The sequence below is a fragment of the Eschrichtius robustus genome, chromosome 15, assembly GCF_028021215.1.
Source record: "Eschrichtius robustus isolate mEscRob2 chromosome 15, mEscRob2.pri, whole genome shotgun sequence".
Classification (NCBI taxonomy): domain Eukaryota; kingdom Metazoa; phylum Chordata; class Mammalia; order Artiodactyla; family Eschrichtiidae; genus Eschrichtius; species Eschrichtius robustus.
In genome coordinates, this window is record NC_090838.1 from 46,333,710 (window position 1) to 46,357,478 (window position 23,769).

The 23,769-nt window shown below is 47.9% G+C and overlaps 1 protein-coding gene across 4 annotated transcripts in view; it reads left to right on the forward strand.

Moving 5' to 3' along the window:
• SPTBN1 (spectrin beta, non-erythrocytic 1) overlaps window positions 1-23,769 on the forward strand; it is a 194,882-nt gene that overhangs the window by 158,589 nt on the left and 12,524 nt on the right. For all 4 annotated transcript variants that reach the window (XM_068563956.1, XM_068563953.1, XM_068563954.1 and 1 more), the window contains 12 exons: window positions 4,403-4,493; window positions 9,301-9,447; window positions 10,737-11,000; window positions 12,171-12,395; window positions 13,022-13,111; window positions 13,284-13,562; window positions 14,237-14,367; window positions 15,575-15,779; window positions 16,167-16,541; window positions 20,159-20,403; window positions 21,552-21,690; window positions 22,505-22,589. In XM_068563956.1, the coding sequence (XP_068420057.1) occupies window positions 4,403-4,493; window positions 9,301-9,447; window positions 10,737-11,000; window positions 12,171-12,395; window positions 13,022-13,111; window positions 13,284-13,562; window positions 14,237-14,367; window positions 15,575-15,779; window positions 16,167-16,541; window positions 20,159-20,403; window positions 21,552-21,690; window positions 22,505-22,589 (2,276 nt within the window). The remainder of the gene's footprint in view (window positions 1-4,402; window positions 4,494-9,300; window positions 9,448-10,736; window positions 11,001-12,170; window positions 12,396-13,021; window positions 13,112-13,283; window positions 13,563-14,236; window positions 14,368-15,574; window positions 15,780-16,166; window positions 16,542-20,158; window positions 20,404-21,551; window positions 21,691-22,504; window positions 22,590-23,769) is intronic.

Genomic DNA, 23,769 nt, shown 5'->3' on the forward strand with positions numbered 1-23,769 from the left:
AGATTAGATGCTCTTGTTTTATTTTTATTTATTTATTTATTTATTTGCAGTTCCAAAAGATTTTTCTCCCTGGCCAGTGTTCTCTGTTAGACCCTCACCCCTGACTCCTAACTCTGCCTTGGTTATTACTGAAGTAGGAGGTCTGGGCAGATCTGGTTTGGAAGCACAACCTGAGCGGGCCCTGGCTTGGTTCTGGACTGGCCACTTCTCTCTGGGTGTGGCCCATCTGGGTCGGTCACTAGCCTCTGCTCCAGCTGATCTTCTCCGGTGCCAGTGAGCCCTGGGCCAGATTTAAGGGCTTGTTGTGAGACTGATGTCATCGAGAAACAACCTCTTCCTCAAGGGTCCTCTGGCCTTCAAGTGCAGCGAAGAGGAAGAACTTCTTCCTGAGAGCGTTTCCTTACTTACCGTCTTACCATGTCTGAGAGGGTCTCCTGGGACCCTGGGCCAGGTGAACGTTTTACAGTGTGCAGTGGAGAGGAGAATTGCTCTTGCCCTGTAAAGATTGAGCTCCTGGCTTTAACCAGTCTGTCCTTTGCACTGATTCAGATCCTAAACCATATGCTCTCAGGGTGGTACTATGGAATAGGATGTAAGGTATATTAATTATAATTTTGTATCTGTTGCTTTTAAAACAGCTACGAAAAAGAAAAAAACATCCCTCCACCAAGCCCTTCTTCAGTGAGTGTGAGAAGCAAGGATTGGGCAAGACAGGCTTAACCTGGAGGAGAAAGGATTTCTTTTAAATCTCGTGTTGTTTTGTAAACATGATACACCATGTTCTTCCATGTTAGGTGCACACAGCTGGTCTCCTGAAGGCAGGACGGGCCACTGGGGACACTTGTGTTCAGGCAGGCGTGCAGCTGCCTGGCAGCTTCCTCAGTGTGTTTATCCGTCCCCTGATGCTGCAGCTGCAAGGGCTTGTTGGAAGCAGTTGACTCTGTCAAGACGGGAGGCTCCTGGGTGTGAGAGAATGCTTCAGCAGCTCTCAAGTGCTGGCTTAACCTTCCTTTTGTCCTTGAGTGAGAGCCTGGGCCCGTGGGGTCCCAAGGCCTCCTGGGGATTTCTGTTGTTAAAAAAGCATTGGGAAGAAGATTCCCTACTATCCATAAGCATAAGAGAGATGGAAGGGGGATGGGGCTTTCCAGTGATCTGCCCTCAGGAGGACTACATTTTTTTATTTTCCTCAGCACGTGTTAACCGAATTCTGGTTTCACTTGAATATCCCCAGAGGCCTCAAGATCTGAAACTTGACCCCAGAGGACACTGGTCTGTTATAAAAAAAAAATACACAAATCTGAGTTCCAGGTGGTGTCAGGGCGCAAGCTAAGTAAATATCTAACTCTTCGGATCTGATCCCCGTCCAGAAACATTCTGACGCTCCCGTGAAGCTATTTTTGTAGAAAGCAAAATCATCATAACCTGCTTACGTTCCGGAAATCTCATCGATTACCACTGAAGTTTGTTGAGAAGAAGAAGTACTAGAACAAAGACACTGACTCTTAACAGATGTGGGTGGGGGCGTGAGTGTCCTTTAAAGGGCTTGTGACTGGATGGAAAGGAGCCTCCTGTCCAAGCCTGCTCAGGGTGGGTGTGAACGGGTGAGCTTCCTGGCTCAGAGGGAAATTCGAGCCCCAGTGCAGTCCTGGGAGAAAAGGAAAAGTGCCCAGTTTCATAAAGCCAGGCCTGATCTCACGTGGGAAAAAAAGCTTAAAAATCACCAACCCACTTTACTTAGGTACCTGTGGTTCTTTATTTTCCGTAAGAAACACAGTTAAGCCCAATACCTGCCTCATGTGGTGAGGAGCTTTTGAGTCTTATTATAGGGGTAGGTGGTGAGAGATGGAAAGAAAGCAAGAGATTTAACCTTGCCCCCAAGAGCACTCTTAGGAGTGTGGAAAGCTACGGCCAAGTTTAAGAAGGTCCTTCCCTATAACTAAATCCACGATCACCCTTTGAAAGACCTTCCCAAGTTTCACTTCCCGTGAATACCATTGGTGACCACCAGTGCACAGTTAAGCCACGCTCACTTCTCTCAAGGGTTTTCTGAAGCAGCAGCCATCTCAGCTGCCTGTGTAGCTGTTTTTCGTTCCGCAGAGCACATCACTCAGAGGCCATCCTCATGCCCTCCTGATCTGTGTTGTTTGGACATGAGGCCTTAAATCACCATTTGGCCTTTCCCTCCTTCATGCACCCACCGAAAGAGGAAAATTGTCCAGGCAGAAGTCTACTGGGCACGTGTGAGTCTTGATTATATAAGAGAGACATTCAAGATTCCGTCCGGTGGTATTTCTCTCTTAGTAAATTTTCTCAGTGTTTGAAGTTATTTTTACTCCTATTATTTCTACGAGCTTCAAAGTTGCATGTCCTGGTTTAACTGCCCGTGTCTCTGATTACTCCTTGCCTTCGTAGCGTTTTTGTGTGACGCTGGGGAAGGGAATGGGAACTTTCATTCAAGGCCTTTGGCTAAAGGCAGGACTCTTGCATTTTGTGACTTAACTCCAACTCAAATTACCTTCCTCCTGAAGGTTTGCTTTATTTGCTTTCTTTCTCTTAAACCCCCCTACAAATAGTGACTGGAATTTGAGGGTTGGGAACTTGAAGAAATTTTCTTGACATTCCTTCCCCACCCACATTTTTAGATGACTAATTCCTTTAGTCCGAAATCACTAACAATCTTTAAAAAAACATTTAAAAAAAACTTTTGAACGTTGAGAAAGGATAGCAATGAAGTAAAGGGGCTTTGGCCTTTATTTTTTATTATAAAAGCTACAATGTTAAAAATTCGGAGGGGAGGTGGAAACTACTACTTTTTAATCTCACCGTTAGCACATGCCATTTTAGTTTTTGCTTTTCCAGTTTGTGCCTTGGAGTTTTGTATCATTGGCTGTACATAAACTCTTTTCATTTAGCATTATATGAGAAGTACTTTTCTATTGTTGCATTTTGCCTAAGTGGTATAAACATATTAAGACCCCTTTTCCTGAAGATATGGAAACCCCTTTCAACCGAAAAAAAAAAAAAAAAAAGTCATCCTATGTATCAAGTAATTCCCTGACAGTATTATTTCCATTCATGTTATTGCTGTGTTCTGTAGTCGCCGGTACCTGTAGGAACAGAGGGCGTTTCCCTTTGGTCCCCAGGCAAGATGGTAGCTACAGTGCTGCCACTGTCCCTTGTTGCCAGCAGCCACTGCAGGCCTGTGTGACACATGCATCACTGTAAGGTCTTTCTTGCTCTTGAAGAAGGTTCTTTAAAAGCCAGTTGGCATGAGGTGCTGCTCCCTGAGCTGCCTTTTCTTGGTGTTGTAGAGAATCAGAGGTCGTGTTCTTCTTCCTCTCTGCCAGGGGGGCGTGCAGGGCTGGTCGAGAGACCTTGCCCAGGCACTGCAGCAAGAAATTGCTTTGGGAATTGGAATGAAAAACCAAACCTCCCCATTTGCACTCTTCCTTTGCCCTTCTTCGTACCCTTCGCTTCGGCTGGCTGGCGCTTGGGTCCCTTGGGAATATGGGGGAGCTGTGTTAGGGTGATGCTTCTTGATTCTCAGTGTGGTAAAGCTCTGCCCCATGGCAGTAGAACCACGTGAAGGTAGCCCTTTCCATGGCACTCAAAGCGTTCACATAGCTCTCCATCACAGTCTGGTGGAGAGGCCCCTGGGCGGCGCGTAAAGGAGGCTTGCAGGGGAGTTCCGGCACCCCCGCAGCGTGTGCCAAGAAGCCCTGTGCCCAGCATCCGGGCTGGGGAGCGAGCACTCCACGTCCCTTGTTGTTCCCCGAGTTCAGCAGCTCCTTCCAGTTCTTTTAAGTTTTTCCGTTAAGGTTTTGTGCTTTAACTTCTTTAAACCTTGGTGACCCTTATCTATTAATGAAGAGTGGGATTGAGTTAGGTGTGTGATGTCACAGGTCTAAAAATTTTCATTCTTGGTTTATTGTTGATTTGGGTGAGTTTTTCTCCTGACGAGAATCTTATTATCAGGGAAGGTTCCTTTAAGCCAGTTACATGGTTTTATGCATTTTCTTAGCCATGTACATGGCCTGTCACCCAGGTATGAGTTTCTTAAAGATCAATTTCATATTCTCGCATAGTTCCTAAAATGGAGACCCTTAACTCAGCACATGCTCAGGGTTTTTCTCCCCTAACACCAGATTTGTGAAGCTCTTTTGCCTGCATCCTGGCCTGTTGTGTGGCTGGGACAGGTGTGATGGTCTCTTGTACCGTGGCTTACTCATTTGGAGGATGCTAAACTCTCTTGGTTATCTTGTCTCCTTGACATGATTGAGAACTGTAGGCAAACTGTTTCCAGCATATATTGAGACCCAGGAAAGAAGCCGAGTTGTAAATTCTGCATTTCAAGATTCCCTACTTCCTCTTTTTAAAATTATTTTTCTTATCTTTGTAACAGACATAGGAAGAATCGTGAGGCAGCCAGTGAGCTGCTGATGAGACTGAAGGACAACAGGGATCTTCAGAAATTCCTGCAAGATTGTCAGGAGGTGCGTCTCCTTTTAACTCCTCCTTTCCTCTCTTCTCGCAAGAGCCGCCGAGCATTTGGCATAAGAGCCCTTGGAATTATAAAATTAACTGAGGCCAGAAATTCATATCACGTATATAATTGGCAGGTGGGGCAGTGTCAGTTCTCCAGCCTACAAGCTACCACTCAGAGTAACCAGGTTATTACAATCTAGAATATTGTAGTCTAGAACTGTGCTGTCCAATGCAGTAGACACTAGCTACATGTGGCTGTCTCATTTTAAATCAAATGAAATTAAGAGTGTAGTTCCTCCATCATACTCGCTGTATTTTAAGTGCTCGGTAGCCAGCTGTGATTCGTGGCTGCCATATCACATGGACAATGCAGATGTAGAACATTTCCATCGTCAAAGACAGTGATATTCTCATTCTCAAGTATTCCGTAACCTAAAAGCATCTAATATTATATTTTAAACTATTTACAATAACGCACATTTAATAGTACAGAAGGAAAGAACTAAAAGGAACTGCAGTTGGCTACCCAGGTAAGAAGAAAGATTTAAAAAAATACAAACTGACTTTCTTATTCACTGAAGACCTTGAAATACCCATCTTTCAGGCTCCTCGGGTGTCTGTCTGATATGCCAAGAGCAGTAATCCTGATTTCAAGCTCTTGAGTTTTAGCATGTGGTATTAATCTGATGATTCTCAAACTATTTCATGCTCCCCTGATACATGCATAAACAAACTGGGGAAACTAAAGTTAGCCAGAAAAATGCAATCTCTCTGCAAGCTAGTTGGAAAAAAGCATCTAGCTGACTTCACATGTGTGAGATCATGAGCACGTCCTATTTCACTGTCTGCCAGAGAACCACAGTGAGACCCGGTCCTCTCTGGTTTATTAGACTTAAATCCCACTGGAGGCAGAAATGGGATGAAGAATATCCAAGTGAAGCTGCAGGGACCGTGGGGACGGGGAGTTTGAGGGGTGGGGAGAGGATCAAGGTCATGTGCTAAAAATATGACTGGACTCATCACGAATCCCTCACATGCAAACTTATAGCTGTGTGTTAAAAGAAATGTGGCTCTAATAACAGCTGAGTCAGAGAGACGGTGACAGAAGCGATCCTTCATGTCCATTAAACTGCTGTCTTACTGTGAATCTTAAAATATGCTTTAGTAGCTAAACCTTGAGAAGGGAAGAAAGCCCCTCAACTATGTGGCTTAGGGTCTGCTGGCTTTCAGGGCCACACTGATGGATCTAGGTCTCTCGGGGTTTGCCTGGAGCCAGACAGGCTGAGGACAGGAGTGCCTCTTCAAGTGACACCTGAGCATTAATAACCCATTTGAATAGGATGCTCATTTGAAGAGGCATTCACGTCCCCAGACAAGGCATAGGGAAGAGTAACGGGCTCCAAGGTTAGCTGTGTAGAGTTGCATGATGTGCTGCAGTGAATACCAAGTGACCCTTCAGCAATGGAGGGAGTGAAAGTTGTCAGGAGATGTTTGCAGCCTGGGCTGTGCCTTCCCCAGATCGAAGGTCCCTGAAGTACCTTGATGTTTCCCTTGAAGCACCACCAGTGACTTGTTCTAACCTCAAGACATATTGGAAGTGCTGTGCTGGGGAAATCAGTGGGATTCCATACCCTTGCTTAAAGGACAAATTACTGAGATGAAATTCATTGACCTGAACATGGCGAAACCTGGACTAAATTTGGGAAAAAGAATGCCAGGAAATGAGCAGGAAGTGAGAGGTCGGAGGAACCTTTGAGAGAAGCTCAGTTGAAATTTCCAGCCCCCGATTTTCCATTTACATACGTGTGGATTCGAAAATAGAAATGTGTGGGAAAAGTAAGCAGATAAAACGATAGTCCTTCCCAGTTGAATCACAGGAAATAGTTTTAGTAGATTTTTAGATCTTTGTTAACGCTTGTTCCAAATTAGCATCCTTAGTTACAAGGAGTCCCCTCCTTAACACACACCAGTGACTGTTAGGCACGCCCAGAGGGCTCAGCCCTGCACGATTTCCCCTCGAAGTATGCACAAAGGTTTTGACCGGGCTTTTTTGTCCTGGAGATGATTCGCAGGTCTCTTTGTGACTGCTCGGCCAAGTCTCCCTGGTTTATCTTTCTCTCCTTGAACCTCATTAAGAGTTAGCACAACCATAGGATCTGCTGGGGGTACCACATCAGCATATATAGTTTCCACATAGTGACGGAATTTAGGTCAGGTTTGGGGCTCCAAAACCCTCAGTGTAGCAGTACAAGCAAAGGGGTGATATTATTATTAAGAGATAACTATTCGTGACTATAAACTTTCCATCATTCAGCCTCATTAAAATACACCCCTTTTAAGCCAGAACCCCTGAGAATGGAGCTTGTGTGTGGACCAGCCCAACATTTGAAAACCTATCTATTATTGTGCTGGTGGATTTTTACAGAGCACCCAGAGGTCAGACTTAATACCATTGCTGGCTGTTGGTATTGTTCAAGGTCTAGAGAATCCAGGTTGTCTGGCTGTCACGCTCCCTTCTTCGTGGGTTAGAGGCTAGAGGGGGCTGGGTTGTGAAATCTGCCGTCATTGCTAACCCCCCACAAACACTTCCTGGATGGGGAAATTTATCGCAGCGGTGCCGTGGGAATGAGCAGGGCCCACCTAGTCCCAGTTATAGATAGCGATACAAAGAGCATCATAATTTTTGTACTGTTACTTTAATGTGATATCCTGAAAAATGAATGATTTAAAAGGTACTGCTTTTCTGTTTTATTCCCTCCCACCATACCTCCTGTTTTCTGAAATTGATTTTTTTTTCCCCGGAGGACAGTATAACTAGACGTGGTGGCACAGGGATAGCGAGTTCAGTGCTTTGCTTTGAGCTTAATTCAGTGATCAAAGCATTTTTTCCTATCCTTTTCCAATCTGCACAGTGTTCTGTTCTGCAGAGAATGAGTATATTCTTAAATGACCTTTGTAAATGCCCACAAATAATAACTGTGGTTCTGATTCCAGAATGCTGATGGAGGGCTGATAAGCTAGCAAGTTCCATAGCTCCATTTCATTGTGCTGCATTGCATGCTGCTTTATCTGTAGGATGATGTGTTCAGCAAAGAGCAGATTTGTTTATAAGCCTCTGATTTTTATGTAGCTCTTTTTTTAAAAATCTCTCTTGGGTAGCTGTTTATGAATAGCGCAAATATGTGAATGTCCTTTGCACTTCGGATAAATGCCTTTTATTGTGTTTAGTGTGTGTGTACAGAGTACAGGGGAAAGTTTTACCATTTGCTTTCCTTTTAACCTCTTTTCTCCTTAGATTGAATGGCCATAGCGTTTCAGATCTTAGTTACTCAGGTAACTGGAAGGAAAATAGGTAATGCTTTTAAAGTAGGAAATTTAGTGTCTCGGCTGTTGTGTAACAAATATATGCTCCTTGCTTACAAAGGGCTTTATGAGATTTACTGGGTTTTTTTCTCTTAATAAAGCGTGACATCAAAGGTCTCACCACCTTTTGCTTTCAACCCCACCCCCTCCTGTGTGGTGGGTGAGTATCCTGAGGAAAGTAGGGATGGTGCCTGGGGGTTCACCCATGTGCAGAGCCGGGGTGCTCCCATGACCCGCATCACCCTCCTTGACATCGTTTTCAAAGAACAGACTTTGTAGTGTTGAAGCAAATTTATGAGGAAGCCTTTCCTAGCAGCAGCCCAGGGTGCAAGTGAATGGCCTCGGAATTGTTGATTCTGTGAGCGTTTCTGTTGGTTTTATGCACCATTTCTAAACCTTTGGTGTCGGGACCATGAAGCAGTTTGGGTGCAGATTCGTTGTGGCAGCAACTGGTGTAAGAGTGGCTTCTTGTGGTCACATTAGGAGAAAGGGCACAGCCCCTGAAGACGTTTGCTTCTGGTTCCAGGCTGATCCTGCGTTTGTTTGCGTATCTTTCGCCTGGGCAAACAAAAGCTCTTCCTGGTTAGTGCTGGTGTGGCCAACTACAGGCAGGCAGTGAGGAGCCAGGCAAATCAGGATGAAAGCCAGCAAGAGAAGTGTGTCCAGGAGCCAGGTTGGGCTGACTCCCGCCCCAGGCTTCTCAGATCTGTCTGTCAGTGGCTGGCAGGCTCTGTGAAGAGGCTTCCTAGAGTTCAGATCCAAGCGAGACATGTTGGGTCTCAAAATCAAGTCCTGTGAAGTGTTCTTGGTCTGAATGGAAGGTTCTTTACAGACAGAGGCTATAGAAGAAAAGGCGAAGGTGACTCAGACTTGAAGGGAGCATTGAGAGGGCATCGTTGCTGCCTTACCCCTATAGTGAGCAAGTTACTTACGCTTTTTGGCATCCCCGTAGATAGGCCTGTGAAGGAAAAGGGAGGGATAAAAGAGTAGGGGCTTTGGTTTTTTTTAAATAAAAGAACTAAAAGGGTAAAAAGATTACCGAACAGAGTAGAAGACACTTAATCATGATTAACATGGTATAGCTGGCACGGCTATTTGAAGGAGAAAGAAGGTTGTGACCTAGCCTGGTTAGGGCAGAATTTTAAACACAAGCCTTTGGGGGAGAAGCTGGTTAAGGGTGCCAAGCAGTTTGAAAGCTGGCTCGGGGCACTTTTGTACTCCTGGATTTAATGTTAGATACATAGTTGGGAGCAAGGCTCCAGTACAGCGTCCAGACAGTGGGGATAACCTGCTGTGACGGGTCAGAGTGGTAAAGTGAACGTTTGGCTGTCTGTTGACATGGAAACATGGAGTGTGTGTAGTACGACATAATGGCTCTTTCCGGGCACAAGAGAGGCTGATGTCTGTGATCACAATCTCTGAAACCTTCCTGATTTTTTTTTTCTTTCCTAGCTGTCTCTCTGGATCAATGAAAAGATGCTTACAGCCCAGGACATGTCTTATGATGAAGCCAGAAATCTGCACAGTAAATGGTTAAAACATCAAGCCTTTATGGCAGAACTCGCATCCAACAAAGAATGGCTTGACAAAATTGAGAAGGTGAGTTAAGATGTTTGATGGGGCTCCGTCATTGTGGCCGTGGTGAGTAAACGAACTGGGTGGAAATGAGCTCCTTTGTATTTAGCACGTTTTCCAGCATGTTTGAGTCATATCTGACCACATACAGAAGTTACACAGCCGGGAGCAGTCCCACCTCCACCTACCAACTCCTGACTTCAACCCAGCAGAAGGGAGAAAAGCAGAAACCCAACCAGGTGGCACAAAATGCCTGCTTTGTCTTTTTTTTTTTTAATTTATTTACTTATTTATTTATTTATGGCTGTGTTGGGTCTTCGTTTCTGTGCGAGGGCTTTCTCTAGTTGCGGCAAGCGGGGGCCACTCTTCATCGCGGTGCGCGGGCCTCTCACTGTCGTGGCCTCTCTTGCTGCGGAGCACAGGCTCCAGACGCGCAGGCTCAGTAGTTGTGGCTCACGGGCCCAGTCGCTCCGCGGCATGTGGGATCTTCCCAGACCAGGGCTCGAACCCGTGTCCCCTGCACTGGCAGGCAGATTCTCGACCACTGCGCCACCAGGGAAGCCCTGCTTTGTCTTTTGATGACTACTAGGAGTTGAGTTTCTGTCGTGTGTCTCATCTGCTGCACCTGATGGACCGCAAACCCCTGGGGCGGCGTCCTCACTCTGTTGATCATGTTATCTGTGCTGGACTGTGACAGAGACTGAGCGGATCCACAGAACTTAGAAATATTATATATTTTAAATAATCTAAAATGTGTTGCTTCGGCACAGGGAGGTTCTCTGCAGCACAATAGAACATGAATGTGACATTCCCCACCCACCCTTCTCTTCCTTCACACTCTATACTGTTTCAAACTCTTAACAGTTAAAATAATGTATTATGGTCTCTTGGGGGTGATGTGGAGGGGATGGAGTTTTAGGTTATTGGCATTAAGTGTCCCTAAGCCCCAGCAATCACTTGGTGCTCCACGCCTGTGAAAACCACAGTAGGCCAGGCCATTGTCAGTTTTGTTGAGCAGTTAACTCTACGTGGAAAGGCTGCGTGTGCGTGTGTGTGTGTGTGTGTGTGTGTGTTGAATGAATAGGAAACTCACAGATCAAATATCTCAGGTTTGTTTTTCATAGTGACACCTATTCTCCTGCAAACTGCATGTATGTGTGTTTTCCATTAACTCTACGTGGAAAGGCTGCGTGTGCGTGCGTGTGTGTGTGTGTGTGTTGAATGAATAGGAAACTCACAGATCAAATATCTCAGGTTTGTTTTTCACAGTGACACCTATTCTCCTGCAAACTGCATGTATGTGTGTTTTCCAGGAAGGAATGCAGCTCATTTCAGAAAAGCCAGAGACGGAAGCCGTGGTGAAGGAGAAACTCACAGGTTTACATAAAATGTGGGAAGTCCTTGAGTCTACCACACAGACCAAGGCCCAGCGGCTCTTCGATGCAAACAGAGCTGAACTCTTCACCCAGAGCTGTGCAGATCTGGACAAATGGCTGCACGGCCTGGAGAGTCAGATTCAATCTGACGACTATGGCAAAGACCTCACCAGTGTCAACATCCTGCTGAAAAAGCAACAGGCAAGTGGCTGTTTCCCTGCCGTGGTCCTGATAGTCTTAACTCGCCCACTGTGTTCTCAGACATCCCCTTGGTGTGGGAAGGGATTTTAACGCAGCACGGCGGGCTCTGACAGCATCGTGGGACATTTCCAGAATCGACTGGAAAGACACAGTAGCAGTGTTGGGTGTCCGTGCATGGAAATATTCTTTCATTATCATCTTGGTTGATGGATAGTATCACCACTTAACAGTTGAGTAAATATTCATTTCATTTAGTCCGCAATTTACGTGAAGGAAAGTTACCGTGTTTGCATACTTCGCTGTATAACGTCTAGATATGTGATAGTTACCTGAGTTGTTCGGGGCTCTTTATAAATAATAAAAGAAATTTGGGGTTTTTTGCATCACAGTTAAAGCCCTTCTAAGGGCCAATGAATTTACTCTGAATTGAGGAGGAAACAGCTCTGGTGAGGTTGAGCAAGCAAGTTGGTGGCAGAACCTGGCAGGAGCTCCCTGGGCCAGGTTTGCAGTGCGTGGCCGAGTCCTCCCCTACCTAAGGAAAGAGTCAGTCTATTCTCAGACGCCAGCCCCTTGTCTCTAAGCCAGCAGTGTGTGGGCTTCCCAGGGTGGTCTTTCCTGAGTGAGAGACCTCTGCTTCTGCTTTTGCTCGTGTTCCTCATGTAAATACACAGTTAGGATGTTTTTAGCCATTATCCAGTGTTTTAAAAAAGAATAATCAGCTTTCTGATTGAAGAAATCAAGAGAAGATGGTAACATTGGCTGTCCTTCTGGCCTAAAAGAACTGGAAGCAGAAGACCTGACTCCTTCCTGGGGGTTAAACTGGTTTCCAACGTCGTTACGGCTTCTGAACAGGCAGATGAAGACTGGCCTTTCCCCATAATTAATTCTTGTTTCCCCTGTCATTTGCCTCCTAAGTTCCTGGATAAACTTGACTGTTGCTCCCAAGTTGAAAAAAATCTTTCTAGGGATTTTTTTTTGAAAGATCAGCTGACGAAGTGGAGAGCTAATTGCTGGTTCGCTGGCCATGTGGAACCATTTCTTGGGCTCTCCACTGTATCAGTGAATATTCTTGGGTCTTCCATTTTGGCCAGTGCCACAAGGGAACATTTTACAGCACCCTCCGTGTGTCCGTCGTCTCGGGTGTGAAGGTGGGTCTGTCTTCGCCCTCAGATGCTGGAGAATCAGATGGAGGTGCGGAAGAAGGAGATCGAAGAGCTCCAGAGCCAGGCGCAGGCCCTGAGCCAGGAGGGGAAGAGCACGGACGAGGTGGACAGCAGGCGCCTCACCGTGCAGACCAAGTTCACGGAGCTGCTGGAGCCCCTGAGCGAGAGGAAGCAGAACCTGCTGGCCTCCAAAGAGATCCATCAGTTCAACAGGGACGTGGAGGACGAGATCGTGAGTACTTCCCCGCCTGGCCAGCCTGGTGCCCGTGTTCTCACTTCTGGGCCCGACCCACCTCGGTCACGTCAGTGGGCTGAGCCGTCCCAACCGTGCTCCGTATATCCACACAAAATGTAACTCTGTTTTTCTGTCGGGCTTTCTAAAGGTAACTCAAGGGTTTAATGCCCCTAGAACGGTAGTTTTAAAAACAATGAATGAGGACTCACGGAGAGTCCGGTATTGAGGATGAAGTGAGGTCTGGAAGACTGGCCCGTGCCCTGTATCGGAGAAGAAGGGCAGGCTCCCCAGGCCGCCCTTCCCAGTGGGATTCTTTTTCTTTTTCTAAATTTTATTAAAGTATAGTTGATTTATAACGTTGTGTTAATTTCCGCTGTACAGCAGAGTGACTCAGTTATACATGTATATGTCCTTTTTCATATTCCTTTCCATTACGGTTTATCACAGGATATTGAATATGGTTCACTGTGCTGTACAGTAGGACCTTGTTGTTTATCCCCCGGTGGGGTTGAACACACTTCCTCTCTCACGCTGGCCTCCCTGCTCTCCCCTCCTGCCCTCGTTTGCATCAAATATTTGTTCTTTTTGAGTGGCCCTGACCACCTGTTTACAATTCCTTCCAGTTGTGGGTTGGAGAGAGGATGCCTTTGGCAACTTCCACGGATCACGGCCACAACCTCCAGACCGTGCAGCTGTTAATAAAGAAAAATCAGGTAAGCGTGTCTGCTGGGGCTGGCTCCTCCTGGTAGATCGGCGCCACGCTACGAGGCGGTGAGCGGCAGAGCTCTGAGGGCTGGCGGTTCCTCCTCGGCCCCCGCGGCGCGGCGCAAGCAGCGAGCTGCCGTGGCTTAGCGAGCCTCCGGCGTGTGTGCCCTGCTCCCGCAGACCCTGCAGAAGGAGATCCAGGGGCACCAGCCCCGCATCGACGACGTCTTTGAGAGGAGCCAGAGCATCGTCACGGACAGCACCCTCAACGCCGAGGCCATCCGGCAGAGGCTGGCCGACCTGAAGCAGCTGTGGGGCCTCCTCATCGAGGAGACGGAGAAGCGGCACCGGCGGCTGGAGGAGGCGCACAAGGCCCAGCAGTACTACTTCGACGCGGCCGAGGCCGAGGCGTGGATGAGCGAGCAGGAGCTGTACATGATGTCCGAGGAGAAGGCCAAGGTGAGGCGGGGGGTGGGGGCCGAGCCCCCTCCCCCCGGCCCAGCCGCCGGAGAGCCTCAGACTCAGAGCCTGAGCTTGTGGGCCGTGGGGGCGACGTCCTCGTGAAACGTGTCGTTGCCGCCGTGGTCGTGGGGGCAGTGTGGTGCGTACCGGTGGCTGGAACCTGGCTCTTTGCCCCTCGACGCAGAATTTTCTTGTCTGAATCCCGGTATTGTCGTTAAGACTGGATTCATCATGCCCTCCGCTTTTTTAAATAGAAATTTGCCAAAGTCTGTCTTTTACAGTATACTAGGTGCTTTTGTTTTGAGACAATCTAGAAGTATTTGAAAGTATTCTCACCAGAATGCTGTTACCTACATCTGTTAGACCGTGGAGAGTGTTTCAGCCAGCCAGGATGCACTAGGTTTGCCTGGGCTTTACCTTATACTTCAGCGGGTCCCCGTCACCCTGCGTCACCCTCGCGTCCGTCTTTCAGAGGCTCCCACGGGCCAGTCCACATTGATGCTCATGGAGCGCTCCGTGTTCCAGCGCCCATATCACACGTGTGGCTTTTTTCTTTCTGCCAAGTCTTCCTCCTGCCACACCACGCGGTCAGCCGGGCGCCCGTCTTCCGGGGGGTTTTGGGTCAGGGGCGGGGGCACGGCTGTGGTTGTGACGGCCCCCTCTCTAATCAGGATGAGCAGAGTGCCGTCTCCATGCTGAAGAAGCACCAGATTCTAGAACAAGCTGTGGAGGACTACGCGGAGACGGTGCATCAGCTCTCCAAGACCAGCCGGGCCCTGGTGGCCGACAGCCATCCTGAAAGGTGAGTGCCGTTCTGTGAAGGTGAGACTGGCCTGTCAGTTCCTCCCCAGTCAGGGCCTCTTGCTCGAGTAACTGGTAACGTAGATCTTTGGGAAGCATTTTTAAAACAGACCCAGTAGGCCTGTGCTGAACAGGAAGGGTGCACGGTTACATTACAGGAGCTCACTCTTGCGGGTTGATTATCTCCTGCTGGCCAAGCCCTATTGAGAAGATTATTGGTGTCATGCGTCAGAAGTACCGATTGACTTGCATGGATATACAGGTGATAAAAGCACCTACCCTTGGGTTTAAAAAGTCATCCAGTTTAGGAAAGTAATTACTAGTCTTAATAGAGCCATGGATAAGGATACTTGGACCTGTAAATTAAAAGGGCTGCCGGGAGAAGAAAATGATGCTGCCTCTGAACTCTTATACATTGAGTCTTGAGAATGCCTCAGGAATAAGAAAAAGGAGTGTGTGGTACTCCTGCCCTGTTACAGACCAGGCTTACACGCTCACTTCGGTGGCAGTCATTTTAGGCTTTCTCTGGAACTGCCTGTTACGGCTCAGGCAGACAAGAATCGGCTTTGTGCGTTAATCAAGGCAAGTTGGAGATGAGGTCAGTGGCTGGGTTGGTACAGGGGTTCCTTCAGGTGTTTGTCATCAGGACTCCCAGGAAAGTGGCCTTCCTCATCGCCCAAGGACAGGCATCAATAAGTCCTTGTCTGACTGCTTTCATGCTGGAAGACTGTCATTCTGGGAGAAGTTGGAGGGAGGGGGACGGATGCTGCACCCCCAGGACCCAGGAAATGGGAGCAGCAGGGCCCGCCCTCCTGGCAGAGAAGAGCATACAGCCCAGAGAAGGTCAAGGTGTGTGCAGACGGGGATGTTATCTGTCCCTTCGACAGCATGGCACCTGAGAACGGATCCTGGGTTAACTTCTAATGTCAGAGGAAATCCTGACATACGGAGCCAGCAGTGCAGAGTGTTTCGATCTCTCTCCCCTCCCTCTGTCATCACGGTCAGGATGGCCTTTGTCCTTGATTACTGTGTTTTGTTACACGTTGGCTCTTCATTACTTGAGGTCAAATTTCAGAGTTTTCTTTTTTAGGCTAAATAGGATAACTTGAAGTTTCCTTTGAGAAATGTTGTAGAACGTGATCTCTTGGCATTTCTCCGCATTTACTGTCCCCCTGAAGAACGTGTCCCCCTCATCTCGCCCCCCGCAGTGAGCGCATCAGCATGCGGCAGTCCAAGGTGGACAAGCTGTATGCGGGTCTCAAGGACCTGGCGGAGGAGAGGAGGGGCAAGCTGGACGAGAGGCACCGGCTGTTCCAGCTCAACCGGGAGGTGGACGACCTGGAGCAGTGGATCGCCGAGAGGGAGGTGGTCGCAGGGTCGCACGAGCTGGGGCAGGACTACGAGCACGTCACGGCAAGTACCGCGGGCAGAGCCCGGGCGGTAGTGCGGCGCGCGCGGGCTGTGGAGGGCCCCTTGCGTGCCTTGTCTGCGAGCGGAGAACGCACCCCAGACTCGAGCCAAAGACGGCGGGGTTTCGTTTCAGTTTGACACTTTGATCACCGGGCGACTTGGGGATGGTTGAACCTCTCTGCTGCGTGCGCCCTGTCCTCCTCTGGTCAGAGGAGATGGAGCCCGTGCCTTACTCGGCGGCAGTGAGCAAGGAGGAAGCCTGATTGATACGAGACTTTGGAGCTGAGATCTGTTAAGTCAGGCATTTCTCTCCAAAGGACGTTCGTGTGATCAAGAAATAAAGTGTTCACAGTAGTCTCACTGATTTCTTGGTGCTCATCCCTGTTTCAGATGCTACAAGAGCGATTCCGGGAATTCGCCCGGGACACGGGGAACATTGGGCAGGAGCGTGTGGACACGGTCAATCACATGGCAGATGAACTCATCAACTCTGGACACTCGGATGCCGCCACCATCGCCGAGTGGAAGGACGGGCTCAACGAAGCCTGGGCTGACCTCCTGGAGCTCATCGACACGAGGACACAGATCCTCGCCGCCTCCTATGAACTGCACAAGTTTTACCACGATGCCAAGGAGATCTTTGGGCGCATCCAGGACAAGCACAAGAAACTCCCCGAGGAGCTCGGGAGAGATCAGAACACAGTGGAGACCTTACAGAGAATGCACACCACGTTCGAGCACGACATCCAGGCTCTGGGCACTCAGGTGGGTGAGGCGCTGCGCAGCGGTGGTGGCAGGGGTTCTTTCCGTACAGCGTCTTTGTGCCTCTCTGAGCATCTCTCTCCGTTCCTTGGCTCCTCCAAACATGCCTCAAAGAATTGCCCAAATTAAAGGGACATGCGTGTGCACACACACATATTACACACATTGTTGTAACGCTCCATTTGGGAGAACTTACCAGTCCGTAACATTCTGTTTGCCATATTTTGCAGACACTGTTGGATGAACAGTGTTTACGATTAAAATAAACAACCCAGACACATACACAAACATTGACAAGTTTTAGGCCTTCTCAACAAGAATTGAATTACGTTGGCATAATCCATCCAGAATAATTTCCAAAATGATACCTCATCATTTTCCGTCAAACAGAGTCTGAGTTATGTATTGGAGAAGAGAGAAAACAAGACTCTAACGTTTTACTATGCCCGGTCTTCCCCTCCCGCCATGAAGTGGTTAACACTAAGGCTTTGTTTAAGAGCTGTCTGGCAAAGTGATAACAATATAACAGTAACGATCTGTAGTATAATCACTCTCTAATTCACACTCTCATTCCTGCACAGTTTACTGCTTAGTCTTATGTCTATTAGATGAAAAATAAATTTTATCTGCCTTTTCCCTTAAATTTCAAGATCTTAGAGAAGAAGTTCGTTTTCTTAAAGATGTCAGCCCTGAGGATATCAGGAGGTTTGTTTTTACCTTTTAGAAGCACATCAGTGATCTAGTGCAGGGGTTGGCAGACTTCTTCTGTAGAAGCCCAGACAGTACAGATTTTTGGTTTTGTGGGACATACAGTCCGTTACAATTACTCAGCTCCGCCATCGTAGCATAAAGCAGCCACGGACAATCCGAAAGTGAAGGGCGTGGCTGTGTGCCAGCAAAGCTTTATAAAAACAGGGAGCCCACATTTGCCGTGGGCCAGCCCCTGATCTAGTGTGCCAGCCTTCTCTGGTGTGCTCTGGGGTTTGTTCTGTGGAAGGACCACCTTTACTGCTGTTGTCTTCCCCTTAATTTGCCCCTTCTAGAAGCAAAGGTAGGTCACAGCTGGGGCTCCATTCACGTTAAGTGGCTTCCCCTTTTCCATCCTGGAGGTAGAAGGTGTGGGGGGGATAATTTAGGAGATTTGTGGAGTGGCTGAGGGTCTGCATCAGGCAGAATTTAAAAGCGCCCACCATGCGTTGTGCGGGTTTCCAGTCTTTCCTTCACGGCTGGCGGATTCTCCATTCAGAAGCTTGTCAGCTTCCTGTTCAGTGGCTCTCACTGCGTGTAAGGCCCTGGAGCACCACGTGAGCGCGTAAGGATCCTGAGCCGTGCACTTAGAGCATGGCCACCAGAGAAGGGCCGACCCTGGCTTGAATTGAGCCCGTCACGCTGTATCACTGCAAGTTTAATTTCCTTCCTAAGCTTCGGTTCCCTAATGCTTTAAGGACTGCAGTGTGTATTGTTACAGTTTTTAAAAAGCTTAAGAGAACTTCTGGAATGCCTGGAAGCCTTATTAGCAGCAGGTCTTTCCTCTGCACCTGTAAAATCATTTAGTTTTAGAACTTCAGGAGACTCCAGAGATGGTAGAGTTGCTCCTTCATTTTTTTTTTTTTTTCATGAAATCCCTTCACTTTGTGAGGCTCAGAGAGATGCAGGAGCCCACTGAGAGTCCAGGAACGTCCAGGACAGGAATCTGTTCCGTCAAGCCTGATAGTCTGCACCGCACCATACCCACTGGGCCAGGCCATTTCAGCCACAAAAGTATGCATGCCCCTCCTGCAGTTAGAGCAGAAGGGAGGGCTCCCGGTGCAGCCTCCAGAAGCCGATGGCGTTTCCTCCTTGGCTGCTTTACTCTTAATGCCAGCTGACCCGCCACCATCCTCCATTCTGTGCAGGAACAGTAGACATGAGGGAACCTGATGATGGTCTGCAGTGACTCCTCAAAGCAGTAGTTAATTCTAGCGGGAATTTCTGCTTTTGCTCTCCTCATCTACCTTGGTTTGCTGTTGCGAGAACAAATTGAAAACAGCTGGAGGCCCAGGAAATTTTTTTTTTTTTTTAACTTGTTTGGAACGATTTGGTTAGTCATATAGGAGATAAGCTTTTCAAATAATTTCCTAGGAACCTGCTTATTGTCATTTGAGTTAATACCTGAGCCATATGTAAAGAATGTTTCCAAAAGTCTCTTAGGATATGGGAATCAAATCACCAGGGAAACCAAACCCCATTGATTCTTCTTTGCATCTCTGGCAGAAATTTGTTTTTCCTTACCTACCGCCACCTAGAGCCTTTTGAGTGATCAGGGTCGGTACACCTCCCCGCAAGCCCCAGTGCCCGTCCCCCCCCCCCGTGATGTTTGTCCACATACTCCCCTCACGGACCTCTGAAGGCTGCTGTCATTCAGGATGGCTGTTGTCTTCAGACTTCGATCAGTAAATGAAGATTGAGTGTGCGCTCCCCATACGTGTATATTTTAAATTAGATGTTGTGCACGAGTATGGCATTACTAATACGTACTTTATATAAAACATAAGAGAAGGAAATTACAAAATAAGCCACGGTTATTAGTTTCTCTTGTAAAGGTGTATCTGCCCTCCACCACCACCCTCGCCCCCAACAAAAAGGTGAAAGCCGTTTCTTGTTTTTTTCCCCCTTTTTACACAGAAAGTATTGATATTATGTACACTCTCTGGGCTTTGCTTTCTCTACATAGCGGTCATCTTGGAGTACTTCTCACACGAGTACACAGAGCCCTTCCGCATTCTTTTTCATGACTGCATGGGAGCCTGCTGTATGAATGTGCCATTGTGATATAACCAGTCCCTCATGGACGAACAGACACTTTATTTTCAGTCTTTTGCATTTACAGACATTGGTGCAATAAATAACCTTATGTGTATTTCATTTCCTAAAAGTGCAAGAGTATATGTAGGATAAATTCCCCAAAGTGGAATCATAAAATCAAAGGGCACACGCATTTATAAGTTTGGTGGGTACTGCCTGTGCCTGCTTGTAGGAGCTGTAACCTTTCGTCCCATCAACAGTGAATCAGCTCACTGACATATACATCATCAAGCTTGATTTTTTGCCAACTAAGAGATGACAAATTACAGTATCTCCATGTAGCATATTTTCATATGACTCATTGGCGTTTCTTGTTCTCCAGAGTTTTTATTGAAGTTTGGCTGGTTAAGATTTTACCTTCTTTGGCAGCAGCATTTTTAACTACATTAAGTGCTGCGTTTTTGTTTTTCACGTTGGAATGTGCCGTTGTGGGAGCTCTTACAGGTGATACATACATTGTTTTCAACAGCAACATCACATAGCTAATGGAAAAGGTGTTTTCAAAATGAGTTCTTGATGGCAGTTTCTCATTCCTGATAAAAAAAAACACCGTCTGTACCATGCAGAAGCAGATTAGGTGTTTATCCTTTACTGTATCTGGGTGCATACCGTGTGTTTCTGTGCCGTCTTCACATCCTGGGCCACCTCCAGGGACCTTTCCCGACCAGGGCTCCCATCAGCGCGAAGGCAGAATGGTGTGCAGAGGGGGAGCGGGAGGCCGGGTGGTGGCGCGGAGGCCCAGCTCTGAGCCGTCTCGTCTCCCGGCGGCTTCACAGGTGAGACAGCTGCAGGAGGATGCAGCCCGCCTCCAGGCCGCCTATGCGGGCGACAAGGCCGAGGACATCCAGAAGCGGGAGAACGAGGTCCTGGAAGCCTGGAAGGCCCTGCTGGACGCCTGCGAGGGCCGCAGGGTGCGGCTGGTGGACACGGGGGACAAGTTCCGCTTCTTCAGCATGGTGCGCGACCTCATGCTGTGGATGGAGGATGTCATCCGGCAGATCGAAGCCCAGGAGAAGCCACGGTAACGCTGCCGGCTTCCCGGCTGGGCCCTGCCCCAGAGCTTCGAGGCCAGAGCGGGGGCGGGGAGGGGTTTTTGGGGGCGCCGCCGCTGTTCCACTTGTCTCCTGCGCGCGGTTGTCAGGGAACGAGGGGCCCAGTGTAGTCGAGCCCTGTGGAGCCCTCCCCATTTCTCCCAGACCCTGTCGCCTGGGTCCACGTTCACCCAGGACCTCCTGCTCTCATCTGTGGGCCTCGTGCCTCAAAGCAGCCGCATACCTGGGACCGGACTAGCTCTACCTCACCGCTGGCATGAGATGGCTTTTCTGAGTTCTTTTTCTATGTCTGTCAGATCAAAAACCACTCTATCCCTTTTCAGACATATTACTAAAGGTGCCTCTTGCACTCAGCATCTGCTTTAATGGTGTCTCGGGATTTGTATTTAGTATTTGTTCTGTGTCTTCTCTTTGGCCATGTTTCATGCAAAGCGGTGAAGAGGAGCTAGTGGGTGTACAAGCAGGCACATATTATAGCCTCCTGTTCCCCACTGCCGGCTCCAGCCCTCACCGTAACTGAGGAATGGACTGTGCCCCAAAAGAAGAAATACGGTTATTATATACATGAGGCAGTTGTGTTTCCTTAGGTCAGGACTTCCCAGTCAGTCGGTTTTGATGGATGAGACCTTCTCACGGCTCTGCCAGTCGCTGATTGCTTGGCTGGTTCCTGCTCTGTGTGTCTTCAGGTCTAAATAAGGAGACAGTATTTGCTGCTCTTTAGAACACACACGTCCTGAACCTTGGGCAGCTAACTCACTGGGGTACAACTGGGGACACCTGTACCTTCTTGAAGAGTCTGTACCTTCTTGAAGAGTCTGAAGTGCATTTCAAAGTAAAAGGTTGAACAGAGATCCAGTGGTTTTTCTGGTCTCCACCTAGAAAAATTGTTTAAGCGCACACACAAAAATAAAAGTAGCCGTATTCTCAGCGTTAGGTTGTGAAGCTGTGCCTGAGTTACACCATCGTTGTGCTGCAGCTCAGTGACCCTGCCTGGGCTCAGACTGTGAATCAGATACTGTGCCGCCAGTTTCCTTCAAATTAATTACGTGTTTTGCAACCTACACGTTTATTTGAAAAGCTTGGTCTCCTAAAGGAAGTATCGTTTGTGTAATTTTAGGGATGTGTCCTCTGTTGAACTATTAATGAATAATCATCAAGGTATCAAAGCTGAAATCGATGCTCGTAATGACAGTTTCACGACCTGCATTGAACTTGGGAAATCGCTGCTGGCGAGGAAGCACTACGCATCAGAGGAGGTAGGATGCCGCTTCGCTTTGGGGCCCCTGGGGTGAGCGCAGCTGGTGTTCAGATGTACAGTGACTCGCTCTTGTGAGCGTATGAGTATACACACTTGTGTGTGTGTATGTGTGTGTGGGCATATATAGACACACACACACAGAAATCTGTGCTTACATTCACACACACACACATGCACACACTTATATGTGTTTCAGAGCTCCTTGCTTCTTTCCTGTATGTGTAGAATAAGACAGGCAAGTCTCTAGGTGTAGAGCCAATCAATCCATGGCACAGAAGACAATTTTTGAGGGCCTCTGGTCAAGGGTTCGTCCTCTCTCACCTCCTCCATCAGTTCTCGAAGGTGCCACCCCTTCTCTGTCACCTGTGCCCTAGATCTGTTTGCTCTTTAGTGGATGGTTGCTAAGTCGAGTTGGGAGGCTGGTGACACAGAGGTGAGTGGTTATCAGTGTGAGGCCTCCGAGAGCTCAGGGCTTTGCCCCTCTCGCCGCCCCCTGCTCTTAACTTGAGTGTCTTCACCACAGCAAGCCCCGGAGTCTGGAGGGGGCTCAGTGCATTGTAGGCCTCCTCACGACAGAGCAGCTTTGGGTGGAGCCCGGCCTTCCTCCCAGCCCCTTCTGGAAGGAACGTCGCCATGCTTTTCTCTCCTCTCCCAGTACGCAGATCGACTGAGCAGTCCTTAGATCTTTCCTGCCTTAGTGGTGGTCTCTACATAAAAAGTGTTTTTCTTATATGAAGCGGCCCATCAAGGGGCAGACTAGGAGGATGTGATCTACTCTATTAAGATGTCCTTGGGGTCCTCTCTTCTCACAGATCAAGGAGAAGTTACTGCAGTTGACGGAAAAGAGGAAAGAAATGATTGACAAGTGGGAAGACCGATGGGAATGGTTAAGACTGAGTAAGGATGTACCTAATCTCTCTGCCCTTTTTGGGTCCCCACTGAAAGCAAGCCAGTTTATTTACCTGCTTTAATTGATTTGATATGATGTTATCTCTTAATGATTTTTGGAGTCTTTCTGAATGCTGCTTTTTTAATGTCCTATTTCACCATTTCCTGCTAATAAGTATTTTTAAGTAGTTCCCTGTGACATATTCATTATCTTTCATCTCATGATTGACCTCAGTGTTGTGAGCGGGGTCTGAGTGTGTAGGAACAGTATGGGGGCGACAGGATGTGGCATCCCTCTGGGAGAGTGCAGACAGGAGCCCCTTCTCCTCCAGGTATCTTTAAGAAGAATTGTTACTGTGGAGTCAAGAAGATGGAAAGTTGGCTTGTTAGGTCTTATGAAAGCTAACAACGATAAAGATTTTGCCGTGAACCAGGCATTATTCTAAGTGTTTTATATGTTTTTCTTTATTGACTTCCCACAATAACCCTCTGAGGTAGATTCTAGTTTTAATCTCATTTTATAAAGGGAATATGTGAGCTAACACAGAGTTTATAATATACAGTATTGGGAATAGCATTTATGATTGGTATGAACTGCAAAGGTAGCCCAACTGAAGCATTATTTACCATACTTTGCCATTCTGTGTTTGGGGCTCCGGGCTCTGTCCTTTATATTATATTATATAACCTTATTCTCAGGCACCAGGAGTGCTCTCTAGAAGCAGAATCCAAGGGGCCTTTTCTGAAAGGTGTGTAAGAGACCTAGTGGAGGCATCTCAGTTCTTTTGAAAAAGAAATCCCACTTTTGATCATTCTTTGGATGAGGATTTGGTCTGTAAATTTTGCCAGCTCCCAGGGCAGGTTCAGTTCAGTTCAGTTCAGCAGAACCCAGATTACACTCCACTGTGAACTAGGCACCAGGGTGCATGCTGGGCATTCCTGATGAGGTGACAAGTCTCTCGAGCCGTGGGGGCATCATCTTGTGCCGTGTTGGAGGCCGCCAGGGTGACACCAGTGCTGCCCGCAGTCTTGATTTCTTACCCGAATGACCCCAACCTTTGCTGCTTAAGGTATAATGAAAATGCCAGCCATAGCGCAGGCAGAGCGGAGGTCTGGGCTGCCTTCTCACAGCTGCAGTGGGTGGAGGTCATGCTGTGTTTTCCTCACGTGTGGAGGGACAGAACGAATA